Raw genomic sequence first — 20198 nt, forward strand, 5'->3', positions numbered from 1 at the left:
CATCTCTTCCCAGCAGCTCGCTGCCTCTCTCGCCAAAGAGCGGGCTGTGGTCATGGAAGCCAAAGCTTTCCTGATGACACAAGCGCCACATAGAAAAAGGAAAACAATTCAGTGGTTGCAGTTACAATGAAGTAACCCAATCAGCAACTCAATGAAGTTCAAAGGTTTAACTGTGCAACCTTGTAATCACGAACAAGAGTTTTGTTAACATGTCATCTCTTGTTGAACAAGGTCATCCCTAACTCTCAAGATTACTCTTCTGCAAACTCCCCGAAGTACAGCAGTGCAAAGAAAGTTCTGCTCTACAGGTGACATAATGCATGTATGCCTGAAGAAACACTCTTCTTTATTTCTACCCCACAATTAATGGACAAAACCTTTACAGAAAAATAAGACAAGGTTTCTGCATGAAAGAACTAAACAGTCTAAACAGGGAGGCAAGGGACATGATATTTTGCTTTTGTTAAAAGATATGTTCACAAGTCTAATCTTATCCTATCTGTGATGTTAATTTTTCAGCTTAACATTCTTATTTTACCTCATCTCATCTATGTTTTCAGAGTCACATGTTATCCATTCCTAAGCTAAGTTAATGTAGCAAAAACTCCAGCAGCAATCTAAAAATTTAAGACTTTACCATCATCAGTTACTTGTAGACATATACCTGTTCTTGATAATGAAATTCGTTAGCTTCAATCTTCTGTATCTCTTCCCAAATTCTGTAAAAGAAGAGTTTTTCCCCATCACCTTGATACTATTAACAAGTGATCAAGAAACACCATGTCTAGGCAAGACATCACAAAATGGAAATTCATTTAGTCAGTTTCTCACAATAATTATACATCAATAAGATCTGGAATTCTGGTGAAAGTGGAGTAGAAGTACAAATATAAATCCTTTTTTGACTGGAAATCTGAAAGCATTTTAATACTGTCAGTCAGTTATCATTACTGCTGCAAGTTCTTATCTCTTTTCATACAGAGATGGAGATACTAAAGCACCGAACAGTCAAGATTAGACAGCAAAACCAGTTAAAAAGCTAAGAGTAGCACACACAGAATTCCTAGCTTCTTGTCACCTGCCTTGACCACCATGCACCTCATTGCAAAGTGCTTAAGGCTCAGGTGTTGGGATGGAAAGCACTCCTCAGCAACCCTTAAAAGAGAATTTTCTATTTTCCATCTGTCACTGTGGACACAGTTACATGCAGATTGATGAGTATTGGTATATGTCAATTTAGTTAAACCAGTGCAAAAGGCTGTTATTTCACATTAAATGGGTTTAAGTCAATTAGGAACAGCTTTACATCAAACCAAAACTAAGAAGTCCACATAAACAGCGGTTAGCACAATTTTAACTGCACAAGTTTAAACAACAATTGAAGTTAAACTGGGGCAAATTTCCACATCAACAAGGATTACACTGCAGTCACTCACTGGATATAATCTCAGCTAAAAGTGCTGTTCCCTGACTATTCATCCTTTCAATTTTGCTACAGCAGGCCTGGCAAGACTTGGTGACATTCCACTGCTGTTCACCACACTGCCTTTTTATGGTGACCTACAACTCCTCCCTTTCCTTTTAATGATGATACTTTCCACCAGTGTCACACTGCGTTCACTTTTCAGATATGTACATACTAGACAGGAGATAACACACACCTCTAGCAAATAGGGGAAAGCTCAGAAATTTCTAGTGTACCAATGCAAACCACTGGGTCTCATCCACATACCTCTTATCTGGCCCTCTTTTCTGTAACATCTTCAGGTACTGAAACACAACATGTGCAACCTGAGGGCAGGAAGATAAACTGATGAACTATTTTCATATTTGAAATAACAAACTGATATGAAGTCCAAGCTGCAGTGAAACTTACCTCATAAAAGTGCTTGTAGCCTTCATCAGTCAAAGTAACAGAAATGCTGAATACAGAGTAGGTGGAATTCTGTTCAAATCCTGTCTCACCATTTCCTCCATACAATGCAAGAGCCCAAAACCTATTGTAGAGTTAAACCAGCTATTTAACATTCGGATAAAAACTTTTCCGAAGTTTGAGCAGCGTGACTGTATCATTGCTCTAGCTTATTTCTGACCAGCTTAACTGCAAACCCTTTCAAAGTAAACAGGTGTCTTTTCACCAATTCATAAAGCACAGGTTTAAGCTCTCTGAAATTCAAAATAAGAAACAGACAGGACATTCAAGCAGGGTAACTCAACTTCATAAGTATTTGGTATGAACCAAAAAAAGGATCAATGAGGCTGAAACAAACAATAACCGCCAGTCACCTGCTAGTACTGATTACGCGCTTCTGGCTTTTTTTTCTGCACAGTATCTGAAAACATTGCAGGGCAGGGAACTGCTCCGAATTCAGGCCTTTGCAGATAAGAGAAGAACCCGATTTTTAATTGTTTAAAATACAAGTTGCAATTTTAGTATGCAGTACCTATTCTAAACATTTGAGATATTAAAAAAATATTGCAGTGAATGTTTAAGAATGAACTTTCACAGATGAATTCCCTCCTCTGACAAGAATTGTTTGTGAAGCCTTTAAGTTTTCAACTATAGGACACACAGTGCTGGTTTTCAATTCTGGAGATACTCCTGTGCTTGGACTATGGAGAAAAAAGGGTAAGCTCCAAGAGCATCTTCCATATCTTGGCTCCTACAAACTTTAAGCGGCATCACTGTGGGGCTTTGTCACTAAACCTTACTAGATCAGAGAAATATTTGCCTATCACTTCTTTACAACAGAAGCAATGTTTAGAGTATTCTTAAAGAAAAATACGTACTTTTTCCTAAGAAAGGAAAGAACACTGCCTTTGCCTTCATGTCCTACCAGCCATGAAATGTAGTGAAGTGGCTTCACCCTATAAAGAAAAAAATAAAGTTAAAATGCCAAGAGGCATACATTTTCCATACAGAAATCCCAAATCACTAGACAAATAATTATATTCCATCTTTACCTATGTTACCTTTAAACAGCAACACCAAAAAGATTAAATCTAACCAAATATACAAGGGAATTTAGGTTTACAGAATGCAGTGAGCCAACCAAAACACAGACACAGATGTTAACAACCTTCGCATTGATTCTTCCTCAGCTTCTCAGTTAAATCAATATAAAACAGATATAACAAATGTAACCTCATTTCCAGAGAGGTTTGCATCACCTTGCTATATGCACACTTTTAGCTAAAATAGTCTGAACTGTAATGTAAATCATTTTCAAGGAGCCCAAGCTATTAGCAAGATTTATAGACGTTCACTAAAGCCCCAACTGTGCCATTACGTTACCTGTAATGCTGTTCCTGAGGGGGAAGTGCCCAGGTGATGCTCAGTGAATGGATTTTTCTGATCGGAACAACTGTACAGGAAAAAAAAAGTACTAACTGTAAATGCAAAGTGTTAGAGAGAGGTAGGAGCAGTAACCAGCAATGGGCAAGAGATTTATTAAATGAGAAACACAACACTGGGGAAGTTATACCAAACAACTTATAGTAGAAGCTCAACAATGATAAGTCAATCTTCTTAAAATTTCAAAGCAACAAAAATTTTGCACTGTGGTATATTCAATACTTAAAAAGAGGAACATAGTTCACTCACCTCTGTAAAGCTTGTGAAATTCTGGTGTGTCAAATGGTTGCGTCAGATGGCCAAAGTTTGGTTTGGAAAAACCACTAGTAAAACATACAAATCACAGCACAATTACCACTCACAATCCAGGAGGACGAGAACAAGCCCCTATCATTGTTAAGTGATGGAAACCTTAAAGCTTCACACAACAGGATGCGACTCTTACTAGAGGCATATTCCAAATGCCACATCTTGATCAAAAGTCAATGCAGCATTCACTAGTCCCCAGCTACCCCCAAATCTCCTTTCCTATTCCCCAAGTTATTAGGACATCATCTACTCCTCATTTTACCCACAGCACCAAACATCGCAAAAACTAGCACAGCACCGGAGATTAAGGCAGACCCCAGCTATGCGGGCAGGGACTGCTGAGAAATGGAGTCCACTAGAGTCACAGTCTTGCTGCTGGAGGTGAGGCCAAAGAGCCTGATAACCTTGACCTGGTCCTGCTTTCACAGAAAGGTAATAACTGAACAGTCTGGCTGATTTCTACCCACAGAAATAGTGAAATAACTGCGCTGGACTTGGAACCGTGTGATGTATGCCAAGCTGCAGAATTCACCAAAAGTGGGTTGCTTTATCAAAGGTGAAATGAAGCATATTGTACTGGTCTTCAAAAACATACAATTTGATATTTGAGTGGAAGCCACTGTGATGCCACGAGGAGGGCCAAGTGCAGAAGTAATCTTTGCACTTCAGCAGTACTGAGGCCAACAATATCTGCATTTTAGGGTCTGGTGATTCTGATGTTCTGTACTGTCACTAAATCGAGGTGGGCAAAATGGTGGATCTGGCCAGCAGCTGGACTCCATTTTCCACCAGCCCCTGATCGCATGGCTGGGGCCGGTCTCCATGGAGACCCCAGCTGGCAGCTCCACAGTGATAACACAAGACTGGGGTTGCCGTGGAGACCAGCCCCAGCCACGCTGTCAGGGCACGCACGGCAGGGCAGGGGGATGCTTCAGGATCTTGCGGCAGGGGCAGCTTGGTCTGGGGCCAAGGCAGAGCTATGATCTGCAGCCTGCATGCTCCGAGCAGGAGGCACAGGCTCTGCCCCTGCTCCAGACCAGGCTGGCACTGCTGCAAGGAGCGAGGGCAGAGCTGCCATCTGCTGCCTTTGTGCCCCTGCCTGAAGCATGCAGGCTGAAGATCGGGGCTCTGCCTTGGCCCCAGACAGACTAAGGTGCCCCCACTGTATTCCAGGGCTCCAGAGCAGCCCCCTGCCCTGCCCTGCCCTGCCACAACAGCTGGGACCAGTCTCCATGGAAACCCCAGCCTTGCACTAGGACAGGGCAGCTGCAGCCTCCATGGAGACCAGCCCCAGCAACGTGGGCATGGGCTGCTGGGAAATGGAGTCCACTGCCAGCTGGATCCACCCTACGGTCTGCACTTTGCCCCTGCACCAAATCCACATTACTACCTGCATTCTGACAGCAAGCAGACAGCACAACGTCACACAGAAGTTTCCTTGTCTGTTACCAACTTCGGCTCTATACCGGCACTGTCCTTGATGGGTGGGATCAGCTGTGCTGGGATTTGTCCCAGCACAGCTGATCTGCTTCACTGGACAACACAGACATTGCCTGCTGTCCTGCAGGGTCAGACCCCTGCCACTTCTGGCTCTTCTGGAACTCAATCCTGTGGGACAACTGTGAAAGGGGAAACCCCAGTTTCCCTCCTTTGCGGGGGTGTGCCCCAGGAATCTCCCAGTAAGGATTCCACAGGTGCCTGTACTGTGCTTCTAAGCCTCAATTCAGGGTGCTCCTCTGCAAATGGATACCTCTCCTCCATTTGCACAGGTGGACTCCGAGTCAGCGTGTAGCAACTCAATATATACGCTCAGGGAATCCTATGCTGAGGGAGTCCTGGGGTATGCCTCTACAAGCTACCATGGCTGCAGGGACCCAATCCTGTGCACCCCAAAAATTCCCCTGCAGGGAGCCCCTGCCGAGGGCAACTGGATAGCACAGACAGCTCTAGCCTTAAGGCAAACAGATGTCTGCCACAAAAAAACAGCACAGATGTTTAGTACCTACTGTTCAGGCCACAATTTTGGGCATTTGTGGTGTGACAAGGGGCATGAATGTTTCTCTGCAGCCTTTTACTTCTAGCAAAGTTAGACACTTGAGCCCAAATATAAGTAAGAACACACTGAGAAAAGGCGAAACTCACAATTAAGTAGTTCTCTATACGCTATGCTAAGTGTAAGCAGCAAGAATTCATATAAACCATTGCTACATTACTTAATCCCTCCTCCTCCACTGCCCCTTCAATACCCAGCAGGTAAAAAGAGTATCTTCATTCTACTGCCCCTGTCCCTCCAATAGACAAGTCAACATCACATCCTATAACTGATGTGATCAGTCCTTAACCTATTACTACTGACATTTTTTAAAAAAAAAACACAGCATAAATCACTTAGTCAGCAATCTATAAAACTGACAAAACGTTCAAGGAGAGATGGGGTTCGAGAAAATCTTCAGCCACAACAGGTCAATTCTGTTTAAAATCTGCTTTTTAAAGGGCCACTCTTGATGAGTTCAGTCGTATTAAAAGGTAACAAATTTTGGACAATGTCAATTTTAGCCAGCAAGCACAATGTAGTGACTCTGGGTTGCCTCAGTCTGAAAACCCACAGTCACTGGATAACTACAGCGTCCATCTAACACGCACCACTGCCACACCTGCATTTTGCTAATGATTCTTCACATTAAGTATATAAGGTTTAGCATCGTTCTAATACAGATTATAATTCTTCATCCAATTACATCAAGCAACAAGGTGTAGCAAATGCCAATCAAGGCTGACACTTCACAGCAGCTTAAAGGCTAAATTCTTCCTAGGCAATGAGATTAGAAAGTTTGTATTTTGTTTAATGCCAACCTTTAACCTTCAAAGTCAAACATTATCCTCAGCCAGGGAAGAAAATTTCATCAACACAGATAGCAATATGTTCAAGGAAGTCAGCAGTTCTGAATGCTGCATAAATGGAATTTTGTAAGTCTGCAGTGTCATTTTACAACTTCACAGAATTATAGAAAATTAAGGTTGGAAGGGACCACAGCAGGTCATGTAGTCCAACCCCCTGCTCAAGGCAGGACCATCCCCAACTAAATCAACCCAGCCAAACTTCTAATCAGGTAATCAGAAAATCTTACTTATTTGGGATCTCCGAGAAGATTTCTGTCACCCATTTTTCCAAAGTATCTAGAGTTTCTGTAAGGGAAGAAGAAATATAAACCTAACTATGGATCAGGTCTTGATCTTCATATGCTTCCTATAATCTCAGGCCAGATAGGACTGGGATTAAAAGTAATGGTATCTGGGCTGCACATAAATGATAAACATCATCAGCTCTGGAATCTGCAAAATCCATAGGATCCATTAGACAATCCTAACCACTATACGTGTACAGAAATGTGTGATGCAAGCCAACATAGTTATGCCTTGGGTAACATAGTACTGTGTGTTAAGTGAGGAGCATTATTTCCTCTTTCTTCCTTATAGAAAAAGGAACATACTATTAAAAGTTAACAGCTCACAAAAATAATGGATTGGAGGAAGCTTGGCTAGCAAGTGGCCCTCCCCCCCAATGCTTTAAGTGCTCTGGCTGAACTGATGCTAAAGAAAGATCAATCAGGAAGCCATTTTATAATGCCTCATCCCACAAGAAATCAGCAGTACAGGGTCATTTCACCAATGAAACGCTGTCATTTTCCAACATTCTTACATGTTAAGTATAGGTCAATCAAAAATCCCAAGGCTAAAAATCCATTAAATCTTTGCAGGTTGAGCTAAGCTATGTAGATTGAACCAGTAAGCAAGTGAACACACATTCACTTTTGATTCCAGAAATGCAACCACATGCCTGCAGTGGCCCAAGACAGAAACCATGGGATGCTAGAGCACACCTCCCTGATCTGCTGGAGCAGAAAGCTTGGGCCAAGTCTAGCCCACCCATTCTGTGAGGTGGGGCTTGCAGAGGAGGTGCAATGCATTCCAGGATGCTGGAGGGACTGTGAGTTAACCTGAATCTGGATGGGATCTGGGACAAGTTAACCTAAATCAGCTGAGTCCAATACTACATCCATCCATGTTTATTTTAAACTGGTTTTGGTCCTTTTGAAAACAGTTTGTGTGCACTGAATTTCTGTTGTGTTACAGATTTGAACCAGTTTCTGATCATGTATAATGGTTTGTGTGTAATTTCTGTCCCTAGTCACAAATAAAAACCCGCAAACCACAGAACCCCTAGCATCCATACAGAAGTAGAGCTTCCTTATTAATATTTCACTGGAGAGAAAAATCAGGAAACATACAGGCCCTAAGGAGAGGTGAAACAATCAGACCAAGTTTCAAAATTTTCATCCCTGAGAGCACTAATATTTCCAAACATGACATTTTCACAACTGATGTTACCTTTGGACTGGACAACCAAAGTCATGTAGTGAGCAGAGTAATAGCGCTGCCAGAACTCCCTCAGCCTGGTATAGGTATCAATATTATTCATTTTGGGCTCATGTTTGAGAGTTTCTGCATTACCTGTAAACATTAAAAAAAAAAATAGTTAGGAATTTGGATTTGCTTATTCCAGAGCCTCATACACCTAGTTTTTTTGAACTTAGGGCCCAATGTAAGATTCCCTGTGCACCCAAACTCCCAGTTAAGCTAATAAGAGTTCCACATATACAAAAGATGCAGATCAGGTTGAGTGTTTTAATGCCATGGAAATAGAAGAAGTGTTAAGAACGTACCAACAAGGGGTATGAACCAACTACTTTGTAGTGGCTTCAGAAGGAGAGGTGGGAGCTGCTGCTCAAGACTACACAGCAACCGTTACGCAGTAATTAGTATCTGCGCACGAGCCTGTAGTGGTTCAAGTGTAGCAAAACCACTCCCTCTAAACCTGCCTTGTCCAGGGTCACAGATGGGAGTTTTGCTTAGGCTCAGGAAAAGGTAACAGTAACAGCCTAACATTCTCGGCAGCATTCCCTGCCCTTCTGAAATCACTATAAATACAGGCTTGTCCATACCCAAGAAATTTTAGCATATCAAAGCCTTTGGGAAATTTAGGGTTAAGGGAACACAGACTCTGAAATGATGCTTCTTTCTACTTTCTTACTGTTTATACAACATTTGAGAGGTTTATGAAAGGTCTGAAGAAAAAGCAAATTTTGGCATTTTTCACCACGTCTACACTGTGTACTGGAGAATGCTTTGCATAGAACCAGTTTTGTTTCTCCTGCTCACAATGACTTTCATAATAGGGAAGAGAAAAGCACTTGGAAAACAATAATAAAACCTACAGTTCTAAGATGACCTGATCTACAACCTGCCCTGCCTTATAACTTAAGCAGAGCAGCACAAAAGGGGCTTCCTGCAAATGGACTCTAAAAGGAACTGGACCATCTGGGAGGGGAGTGAATTTTTCCTCCACCCATCCCACTCACAAGTGTGGAATGACAGTGAAGCCATTCCTGAGCTGCCTCTACAGATGCAAGGAAGATCACATGGCTTTTAAAAACTCTCCTAGAAACCATCCACAAATACATTTTTTGCATGTCCAAATGCAAACTTCATGTTTCGAGGACTCTGAATGAAAAAAACAAACAAACAAGTAAATGAAACACAGGTGTTTCAAGAACAATCATAAGTTACCACAAATCTGAGCGATTTGATTTTTAACATGAAATGGGAGCTGAGCTAGAGTGGACAGCATCTTAAGTAGATGCAGCACTTCTTATCCCAAAGTATAATCAAAATAGTAGCACAAAGAGCTCAGAGCTAATTTAACTAATTTCAGCCAGAATTTGGGGCAATACCACAAACTGCCATCATTAAGATATTTTACGACCTTTTCCTGTACCACATATATTTAACCTTTTAGCAAGGGAGAGCTTACCCCAAAAGAATTTCTTCATAGGATGCCCAGGTCTGGCAAGACTTCCAAATAACATCTCTTTTCTGTTTGAATCAGAGGGCCTTGCTAGCTGATACTCTGTTTGTTTAAATAATAAAACACTGTATTAAACATCAGGATGCGAGGTAATATTCTAATGAAACGAAGAGCAGCATTCAAGAGGAGACACAAAGTACATGGAACAGCTCTGGACAGGCTCTTTTAAAAGAAGCATGAAAAAGCAGCAAATAGTAAAACCATATCACTGGTCACTAAAGCTCAAAATAAGAAAAGAAAGACCCACTTGGTTATCAAGAAAAGCAGAAGAGAAGATAAAGGGGAGAGAGGGGAAGCAGCATTTAGTACCCAATTCTGTGATATCTTCATTGCCACTAAGCTCCATGGGGGATGAGGGCACTAAAAGGCTTTCACCATCTTTCATAAATCAGGACACTAAGAAAAAATGACTACAGATTGTGTTAAATATAACTTATTTCTTGCAGTATATAAAAGTTTCTCTCTCAGCTACCCTGGAGCTCCAGTAGGGTTATCAATGCCAAACAGAAGAAATTCTTGAATTGTGTCTTTATTAACTTTTTTTAAACTCAACCCCCCCAAGAAACACTGGAAAAAAGCAGTGCTTCAGTGAAAAAGATGAAGAAGTTTGGGGTTCATTAGTAGATTCAAATTTAAAGGTTAGCTCTTTCTTAACGTGCCTTTACAAGTGCACCCCTTTCTGACTTTCATTCTACGCCTCAATATCAAGTGAAGGCATCAGACATTTTTGCTTCTTTAAGGAACATTGTTAAGACTCTATTTCACTTTATAACAGGTTTGCCTTGGTCCACTGAATTAGCAAGACACTTCAGAAGTGTTTTTCTGGACTAGGCTTACTGCCATATTGATAAAAACTCAAACAACTGTGTCCTATTAGAGAACAGTTTGGGCTTCATTACAATCATGTGGAAAATCACAAATGAAATTAATTAGCTATATTTAGGGAAAACAGCATCTACTTAAACTTAGCACTTATAGCAAGGAGTTTGACAATTTTGTTACGCCCAGCTCCAAACGTTTATTTTGAAGAATTACAATGAAAGCACATGCAATTAAAAGACAATTATTCTTACCACTGTCCACAGCCTCAACTTCCCGGTCAATTGCATCTCTGATCATTAATGGGTGAATGAAGAACTGTGCCCACCTAAGAAAGAAATACGGGAAGTTTCATTTTTCCCCTCTTTATATATTAGCAGGCTATTTTCTATAACAAAACATATAAAAAACAAACCATAAAAAAGCACATAGGTGACAAACAATATGGATGCCCAAGATCAGATTTTTGCAATGACTCAGGAAAAAAATAATCCTAGACTTTATCATCACTAGTTCTTTAAGCCTTTATAGGAAAATAATGCATATTCTTTCACATTCTCGGCAACAAAGGCAATGTCTCCTGCTCTTTGAAGTGGACTGACAGGGGGCAGCCCCAAGATGCAGGATTTTTTTAACCTGCCTCAATATCCTAAGAATGATTCTACAAGACCAAACAAGGGACCTATCTAGTCTGGTGCCTATCTCCAACAGTAGCTGGATGCTTCAAAGAAAAATGCAAAAATCCTTAACTCTTCATACTGGGGAAACGAAATGAGCATAGGGAAAGTTTACTCCTAACGCCAGGCAGCAAACTGTTAAAACATGCCCTAAAAACAGAAGCATTTACACTCATTTTAACATTTTATTACCTGTATCTATGAATATTGCTAGCTAACAAATCTGTGCTCCCTTACACAGAGAGATAGATAATGGGTAGGCAAGGTAACATATGGATGAGTACCGGATTTTTAAAAATTATCTTTAACACATACCCTTTCCCCTCTATGCGGCACTGGTCAGACCACAGGTGAAGTACCGCATCCAGTTTTGGGCCCTATACTTTAACAACGATGTGGATAACCTTGAGAGGGTCCAGAGGAGGGCCACTCATACGGTTAAGGGTTTGCAGGACAAGTGCTGTAAGGAGAGACTGAGGGACCTGGAGCTCTTCAGTCTCCGCAAGAGAAGGCTGAGGAGGGTGATCTTGTGGCTGCCTACAAATTCTCACTGAGGGCGGCAGAAAGGGATTGAAGATGCTGTTCACCAGGGCACCTCTTGGGGTAACAAGGAACAACAGTTACAAACTGACAGAAAGCAGATTTAGGCTGGACATTAGGAAGAACTTCTTCATGTTGAGGGTGGCTAGAGTTTGGAATGACCTTCCAAGGGAGGTGGTGCTTTCCCTCCCTTTGGGGATCTTTAAAAGAAGGCTGGATAGGCATCTGGCTGGGCATCATCTGACCCAGCACTCTTTCCTGCCCAGGGCAGGGGGTCAGACTTAATGATCTGTTGAGGTCCCTTCCAACCCTAGCATCTATGAATCTATATATCAAAAGCTAGCAGGAGCACCTGTCTACTCTCTCTGTACATTTCATCATTCTATTGGGTTCTTTCTTCCTCTCTGCTTAAGTAGCTTGTTCTTTTCAATCTCTCCTCATGTGAAAATTCTTAATATTTGAGTTGCTTCTCTTTAGGCCCCTTCAAAACATCCAGAAGCTGGGCTGGTATCCATCCTTAGAAAGCTAAATCTTGTGCTGTTATGTATGCTTTAGGCTCTATGAAACCAGCAATCCTAAGGGGTGCACATTCTAGGGCAGAATTCAGCTTAAGCACCATTTTAGTGGCTTTGAGAAAAATGCTTATTTGCAGGGTACTCCTAGGAGGCTTCTGGGTATCAGAACTATTTCACTTCCACTTCTTTCCAGGGACTTTTCCCCTTGTGCAGGAAAGCAACTTTTTCACACATCCCATGTCATTCAATGAGCTATTTGAATGATATTTCTTGTCACAGAATACATCATTTATTGAATAAACTGGAGCATGTTAACTCCACTTTTTGATGTTTTAATGACAGCATAAGAGTCCAGGCTTCCTCCACTTTCCATGGGATTAAAAAAAAAAAAAAAGTAAGTTTATACAGGAACATATTTAAAAAATACAAGTCACTGAACAATTCTAGGTAAGCTTCTTCTTTCCATAGTTAACAAAAGGAAAGAATCAAACATGAAAAACCACAGAATCCAAACGGTCTAGATTAAAAGAAGTGAGGTCTACCCTCTTCTCACAGGAGGTACAGACATTAAAAATACCTATGGTATTGTGGGAAACAGACGCTACCTCAAAAGGTTCCAAAATATTCAAAGCCAAGTCATGGACTCCTTGCACCCTAAGGATCCCCTGTTGCACGAAAAGGATTTAAAGAAGTGCAGCAACAGAAGAATCATTTCAATCAGGTCCAGATGAGGCAATGACAAATTATAAATAGTCTTCTCTGACAGACAAAGACATCCATTAATCTATTTTAAACCAAACTATGTAGTTATTATTAGGTGTGATTAAGTTACCTGTCAAGAGCTTCTTTGAAGTATTTCCTCTGTACATCAAATTGAAAGACAGTCCTTTCACAGTCAGTGGAAGCATTGTCACTGCCCCCATGTTTCTTCAGAAATGCATCAAATCCATTCTCATCTGGATACTTCAAACTGCCCATAAATACCACTGGAACAGAATCAGCCAAATTAGAGCTATAATTACAACTGCAAAAATGCACATCTCTCACTTAAAATGAGAAGTAATTAAATAGAGGTGACCTGCTCTTCCACTGGTTTGCACTTACCATTGCTATTTGCCTTTATGAAAAATCAATTTACCATGCAAATCAACCAAAATAAAAATATTTCAAGCCCAAATGGCACAGGTGTAAATGAGTACTCCAGGCAGGCTGTGGAGAAACATTTCTACAATAACTGCCCAGCCTAACACAAGCTAAAAGAATGAAAAGCTTCAGAAATGAGAAACACGCTTGGTTTTAGTAGTCTTTAAAATCAGAGTCTGACTGAATCTAATCCCAATACTCCTGTATATAAAATACATTTATAAATCATTTGTGGGTTTATCAACCATTATATTATAGGGAAAGGCCAACCCCATTACAGCAAGCTGAGAACTTGCTACTCTAAAAAAGTTACCATTTCCGCATGTGCAGCCTCTCAGGAGCAGAGGGACAGATATAGAGAGGAATCTACATTTTGGATCATTCAAGCAAAGGTAGTACCCCCTTCCCCCACCCCCACCCCTTATCTAAAAACAGAATAATTAAGTTCACCAAATATTACCAACTTTTGTTAGGAATAAAGAATGACCAAACCATGGCTCTGATCACAATCCAAATTAAATGCCTGAGTCTCATATATATGTCCTTTATTAACCTTCAGTACAATCACATTTGGAACACAACTGGGCTCTTTTGCAAAAAAGACACTGGTGCTGGAAGCCAAAATCTGGTGTAGTGCAAAAGAAATTACTTACACTAGTTCTGAATTTAGTTATAGAGTTCTGAAATAGCTGCTTTGCACCCATAATCTTCCACTGTCCCAGTCACTGCTGTCCAACAAGGGAGACAACTACTCAATCACTCTTAGATGGGACTAGTTCCTTCAGATCAACACAAGCATTTTAGTAACAAGCTGTATAGAACCTTGCACTACCTACTGCTCCATGTGCTGGGTGTGTTGCACTACCTACTGCTCCATGTGCTGGGTGTGTTGTGTACACACTAATTCATCTAAGCAAATAGCAGGAAAGTGTCAGACACTGACTAGCTGAAATGAAAACAGCAGTTATACATTTTTAAAATGCTGCTGCTTCTTACCTAAACTAAAAATCATACCCTTTCACAGAAGCAGAAAAGAGTGAAATATAAGCAGATACATACTGTGCTCCAGAAAATGTGCTAATCCAGGCAGATCTTCAGGATCAGAGAAACTACCAACAGCAACACAAAGGGCAGCTGCAGACTAGAGAAAACACAACATCCACAGTGAGCCATTTCTCCAGGAACAGCAACATCTGACCTAGTAAGGGGATATTTCAAAGCTATCATACATTTACTCTATTCCCCACCTGGTACAGAAGAAGTGGACATACAGGCCACTGACAGATGAGAAGAAAAAAAAACAAAAACAAAACAAAACAGCACTTCACTAGAAGAGGAAGTGCATCAGTTTGACCCGGCTCCACAGTGTCTGTACAGATCAGGTGCTTCAGCAGGGCTTTTTGGCACTTTTATCTAACAGCTGATAGAATCAGCTTTAGGTAAAAGTGCCAAAACCCCCCACTGAATTGTGTGATCTATACAGATGTTGGGCAAGCTGAGTCCAACTAACGCAGCACCTCTTCTGGGCATGCACTGTGCTCAGTATGGGGGCATGCTGAGCTGAAACTAAAGTGGTTTGTTGGTTGTTCCCCTCCCCATGTCTGTAAGCAGTCACAAGGACTATATTATATTCCATTCTGAGGCAATCACTGGGCAGGCCTTGCATCTGAGAAACAGCACAGGCTCTCCTCTGGGTAAGAAAGATAGGGTCTTTGCATAAAAGTGATGATGACCATAAAAGCTCTAAGACAGATTAGGTAGGTGACACACAAGAACGCAGGACCAGGTCAGAAGGAGCACCCAACCAAGAGCTACAGAGTTTGTAAACAAGCAGAAATTCTCCAGGTAACCATTTTTCATTTTATAGCATTAATACATACCTGCTTTTCTGTACAGCCCCTCTTTCTTGTCTCTTCCTTTTCTGCTAGTTCTTCTAATTCACTGTCAGGGTCATTGAGTTCCTCTCCATCATCATTTTCACCTTCTTCCTCTTCTTCCTCATCATCACAGTCCTCATCATCATAATCCTCCTTGTCATCTTCAATTTCTGCCCCAGAGTCATCCTCATCACTTTCATCTTCTGATTCATCATCATCCTCCCCTTCTGAAGACAGTGCAGAAGGAGCACCGTCCATGTTATTTAAATCCGAAATCAACAGTGCACTTAATCCATTTTGCAATTTGATGTACCTAGGAGAACAATTGTGTGAATACTTGGACATCAGTTGCTTCCTAAAACCTCTGAATGGCCAAACACAGGAATTTCCAGATTTACCATAACTGTATGGGGCTCCTCAACAGAAGAAACAGAGGACAACCATGAATTCTAGCATAATTTACATCCGTACCATACACCAATACAAGCTATACCAAAGTATCTAATAGATATGTGGCTTATCCTAGGACAGGGGTGTCAAATATGTGGCCAAAGGAGCAACTCTATCTGGCATACCAGGCCTCCAGCAGAATTAAAAGGTTTGGCCCCACTAGCCATGGCTGTTGGCCGTGAGCTTGGCTTGCCGCTGCCCCCGGACAACTCCTTTACACCCAGTGCCACCACTATACCCCTCTGCCGTCAGGCTGCTTGCTACCTCTGGACCCAGTGCTGCTACCAAACCCCTTGCTGCCCCCAGATCATTCTTGTGCCCCAGGCTGGATCCAGCTGCAAGAAGCCCCAAGGTGAGTTTGACATCTCTATCTGAAGGGATACTACCACAGCACCTCAACACCAGATGGCAGGAAAACATGTAATAAATAACAGCCTGTTTGCCTTGAGAGAACTGCAGACAATCTATATCAGTAAGAGTTTCCTGACAGTTTTCAGGGTAACACTGAACCAGACCAGGTAAAGTCACTTGGTTCAGGGGTTTATATAATCTATGTGGGACAATATTACACCAATATAAGTCTGAAAACAATGATACAAGACCAGTCCCTGAAATCACCTGAAAAAGATGAAATTTCATACTAAAAGTAATCTTGAGCTTTTCAGAAGAGAAACAGTCTCCCTGATATGTTTTTACAGCACCTATAACAATAGGGATCTTGTTGACAACCACAGCTATTCCATACTATAGGAAAACAGGAAAAAATTAGCCTACCCTTACATTTCTACCATTGATATGATGTGCCTTTGACTTCCATAAGAAAGTCTCCCCACACATTAATTTCTATAACATTAACTATGGGACCCGAACCTGTTCAGCCTCCGCAAGAGAAGGCTGAGGGGGATCTAGTGGCCTGTTACAAACTAGTCAGAAGGGACCAGCAGGCACTGGGGAAATCCCTGTTCCCCTGAGCACTACCAGGAGTGACCAGGAATAACAGTTTATGAAATATGGACTTGCCAGGTGTCCAATCAAGTAAAGGCAGAGTACCTTACTTGGCAAACTAAAAGTGGAAACAAAGCACAAAACGAGTTTGACGAGCGCTTTGAGAAAAATGGAAGTAGCTAGTAATATTAGTAGAAATCAGATCGATATTTTTACTGTGAGATAGAAGCTCACTTTTTTCCTCTACTTCCTTGCACAACTATTACATGCTGCACTGGTGGGGCAGCAGGGCTTCACGAACAGGTTGGGTTACCTCCCTTAGAAAAATACGTCCAGAAACAAACTGTTTCTCTGCAGGCAGACCCATGCACCAGAGCCCCTTTAAAAGAGGGATCTAACACCCTCCCAAGTATATTAGGGTTTTCCAAGGGTCTGCTCACCTGTATTAGCAATGAGGCCGTAACCATCCCTTTTTAGCAGCTCTTCCACAATCCAAGTCATTGTTTTCCTCTAGCCTGTCTTATTTAAACAGTATCCACAGATATATAGGGAAAGTGAGGTTGATATGTATAAAATATCACTTGTCCCTCCACAACTTTAAACTGCGCCTGCCTCAATCTAAGTGAAATCATCATACTGGCCATCTTGCTATTATAGAGATGACAAATCTGTAAAACTACTGCCATGACACACCTTCTCAGTACCTGTGCCCTGAACTAGGCATCTTAAATTACACACTGTGACCAAGAAGTTTGCTTTTATATCTTTCCCAGATGAGTCTCATGTTCTTCTGTTCAATTGCCATAAGCCTTTATTGTGATTTAACATATGAAAGATCAAAACTAAATCTCAAAATCCCAGTAAGTTGCCAACTACAATTATTGTCAGTCTGGAAAGGGATTCAGTCATACTTGGCACAGCCATGACAATGGTCCTATTTCTCAACAAATGGAGATGTCTATCTTTCATTCAGTTTAGCAGAGGCAGTAAGGATATCACAGCAGCATGACAGACGTTTTCCATAACAGAACCGCTTACAATAGTTTAGTCTGCTTGAAAATAATGTCACATATATACAAATTTGGAAAAGCTGTTTACAAAACTTTAACTATGCAACTGCTGACCCTACAGCATTTACTCAGAAAGCAAGCCTCAGCAGAGCTTTGGGATGACTAGAGTGCACCCCTACCTTCTTCGCTGCTCTAGAAAATTAGCTTCTTCAGCTTTTTCATGGTCCCACAATGTGCAGCCATCTGCTTCTAATATACAGTTGCTCAAGATAAACCAACATAGTTTTCAAAAGAATTGTGGAGCCAAGTTTAAAAAAAGCCTGTTTAGCTACTTAAGCCTTTACATCTCCCATTTTCTTGTTTCACTATAAATAAGTAACAAATGACACTTTTTTGTTACTCGTGCCCTAACTCTCTCTAGGGACTGAAAAGATTATGTAATAAGGCAGAGAAACAGCTTCCATTAGCAGGGTAGCAGATAGTTTAGGCATCTATTTCAAGGTGACTAGCTTTCAGTTAATGAGACTACAGAACAGAGTTAAGTAATGCTGAGTAGAGAGAACAGGCGAGACTGGTGTCCTTTACTTTTTCCATGTTTTACTTTGATGGAAAGGGACAGAAGTGTAATCAATACATGACTGAACACTAATTAGTATGCAGAGCATTGAGTAAAGCCAATCACTGAACCCAAAGCAAAGAGCAAGGATAGCACACATTGGTTGCTTTTTAGAAGGGTTTGTTTCTTGGTTTTTGTTAGTGTCCACACAGAAAACAGATGAATAAAGGAAAGGAAAGTTCTTGTTTTAAACAGAAACTATAGTCCTCCCCATGATGTTTAAACTGGAAGCTTTGGTCTCATGACAAGGTGTTTCCTCAGGTCAGCCATCCAGAAGCCAGCAGGCTAGAGCTGTTCCATGCAGAAAACTAAAATTCCAGCAACGATACAGGTTTCAGACACTTGATGTCTTGTCTGCTATTGCATTTTTTGGTAACAAAACAAAACATCCAAGTTCAAAGCATTTTATATGTAACAAAGTAACTGCCTTTTTAAAGTACTGAGTAAACACCGAGATACATGGGAGTTTAGGTTAAATGTTTATAGAACGCTTTAAACATCCAAAAATAAAGTCAATTAAATCCAGCAATAAGGCTAAACTGAAATGCAAACCTCCAGGCATGCCATGTAGCAGCGCATGCAAACATGCCTTTTTTTCCTCCCAGGTTATTAAAAGTAAACTTTAATCTAAACTCCACCATCATCATAACTCCTTTTGTAAGATTAGTGTCAATGTAAGAGTGAAAGGTGCAGTTTGATAACGAGAATGGCAGACTCTCTTGGAGAAAAACTAATATTATGTTAGAAGGTCTGGTGTACAGACAGAAACATGAATGTCTGAGTCCAGGAATAAAGAGAGCGTGTGTTCTGTTAAACTTCTCAGAATCCTTTTCTTGCAACACACGTTTGGCACAGCGGATGGAAACGTCAGGAGTTCTATTTATTAAGGGTAAAATTTCAAAAGTGCTTGGTACAGTCACCGTTCTTTCCCTGGAGGGAGAGAGAGAGGCAAGGAAAGTGCAGAATTTTCACCGGTGGAACAGCACTTACACGGCATTCTTCCATCAGACTTGCCTGACAATAAGTGGGACAAAACCTAAACAGGAAGAAGGACAAGACAGAATAAAGTGGGCTGGCGAGGGACTAGGACAGCTGTTTCCCTACACCACATGACAAAGCCTCTCCATGCAGGCAGCAGGAAGGTCACTTCATTCATTTTCATCGTCGCCGCAAATTCAGAACTCAGCCGAGAGTTTAGTATGAGCCTTTTTACTAGTCAAAAGATGACGATATTCCCTGGCATTTTTTTGCCTCTATTCTTCAGAGAAACCCATCCAGAAAAAACAAAACTAAAAACACTCACTAGCCAGCGACCATTTATTGATCAACGGGGCTGAAGTTGCAGGCTGTTCTCAGGTAGCTCCAGTCAGAGCAGCCTGTGTTCAGGAAAGACGCCCGCTTCCCCACTATTCTCTCCAAAATCGGGAGAGCGAGTGCTGCACAGGAATTCAATGACCGTATTAATGATTTGATACCAACTCCCTTGGAAAGGAAAATGACAACCTTGCTATCTACACGGTCACCTAAAATGAGGAAAGGACGCGGGTTTCATGAGAAGTGGAGATGTCCAACATGCTTGACACGACACTTGACATTAGTTAAACCATTCTATTTGTTCAAATCACACCCATGTCCAATAGTGCACCCAAGAGCCTTTGGTACTTCTCTTAGGAAAACTTTGTTCTGCTTTTAGAGGGACTCAAGGAGTCTGAATGCAGCAGCGAGGAGCCATCACAACCCAATCATGACCCCCTTTAGATGGCCTTCAAAGCACTCGAGCCACTCTGGACAACTCACCTTCCCTTCCCCTCCCTCCCTCCCCTCGGGAAGGAAACCAGTTGCCAGTTTGCTCAAACATCACACGAGTAGCCCGACCGCGTTTGAGCCTCCAAGCGCCTTGCTCAATCAGGGTGTGAAGCAGCTCAAAGCCGCCCCAGGCTCCCACACCCATTCCCTCATGCTCACCTGAACTCGGTGACTTGGGGGGGCAGCGGACACTACAGAAAGGTGGAGGCG

The 20198-nt window shown here is 41.6% G+C and overlaps 2 protein-coding genes across 4 annotated transcripts in view; both read right to left on the minus strand.

The window, feature by feature from the left end:
• Positions 1–15490, minus strand: part of NRDC (nardilysin convertase) — a 36799-nt gene extending 21309 nt beyond the window's left edge. The window contains exons 1-13 of the mRNA XM_019531409.1: positions 15165–15490; positions 14344–14425; positions 12974–13127; positions 10664–10737; positions 9537–9632; positions 8054–8176; positions 6793–6850; positions 3605–3678; positions 3296–3365; positions 2791–2868; positions 1877–1997; positions 1733–1791; positions 665–719 (exon numbers count right to left, since the gene is read on the minus strand). Coding sequence (XP_019386954.1) covers positions 665–719; positions 1733–1791; positions 1877–1997; positions 2791–2868; positions 3296–3365; positions 3605–3678; positions 6793–6850; positions 8054–8176; positions 9537–9632; positions 10664–10737; positions 12974–13127; positions 14344–14425; positions 15165–15419 — 1299 coding nt within the window. The 5' untranslated portion in view covers positions 15420–15490. The remainder of the gene's footprint in view (positions 1–664; positions 720–1732; positions 1792–1876; positions 1998–2790; positions 2869–3295; positions 3366–3604; positions 3679–6792; positions 6851–8053; positions 8177–9536; positions 9633–10663; positions 10738–12973; positions 13128–14343; positions 14426–15164) is intronic.
• The window catches only part of RAB3B (RAB3B, member RAS oncogene family), a 111960-nt gene continuing 105578 nt past the window's right edge, over positions 13817–20198 (minus strand). For all 3 annotated transcript variants that reach the window (XR_002100273.1, XR_002100272.1, XR_002100274.1), the window contains one exon: positions 13817–13827. The gene's annotated coding sequence lies outside the window, so the exon portion shown is untranslated. The remainder of the gene's footprint in view (positions 13828–20198) is intronic.

The sequence above is a fragment of the Crocodylus porosus genome, unplaced genomic scaffold (assembly GCF_001723895.1).
Source record: "Crocodylus porosus isolate Cpor-Errol unplaced genomic scaffold, CroPor_comp1, whole genome shotgun sequence".
Taxonomy (NCBI): Eukaryota; Metazoa; Chordata; order Crocodylia; family Crocodylidae; genus Crocodylus; species Crocodylus porosus.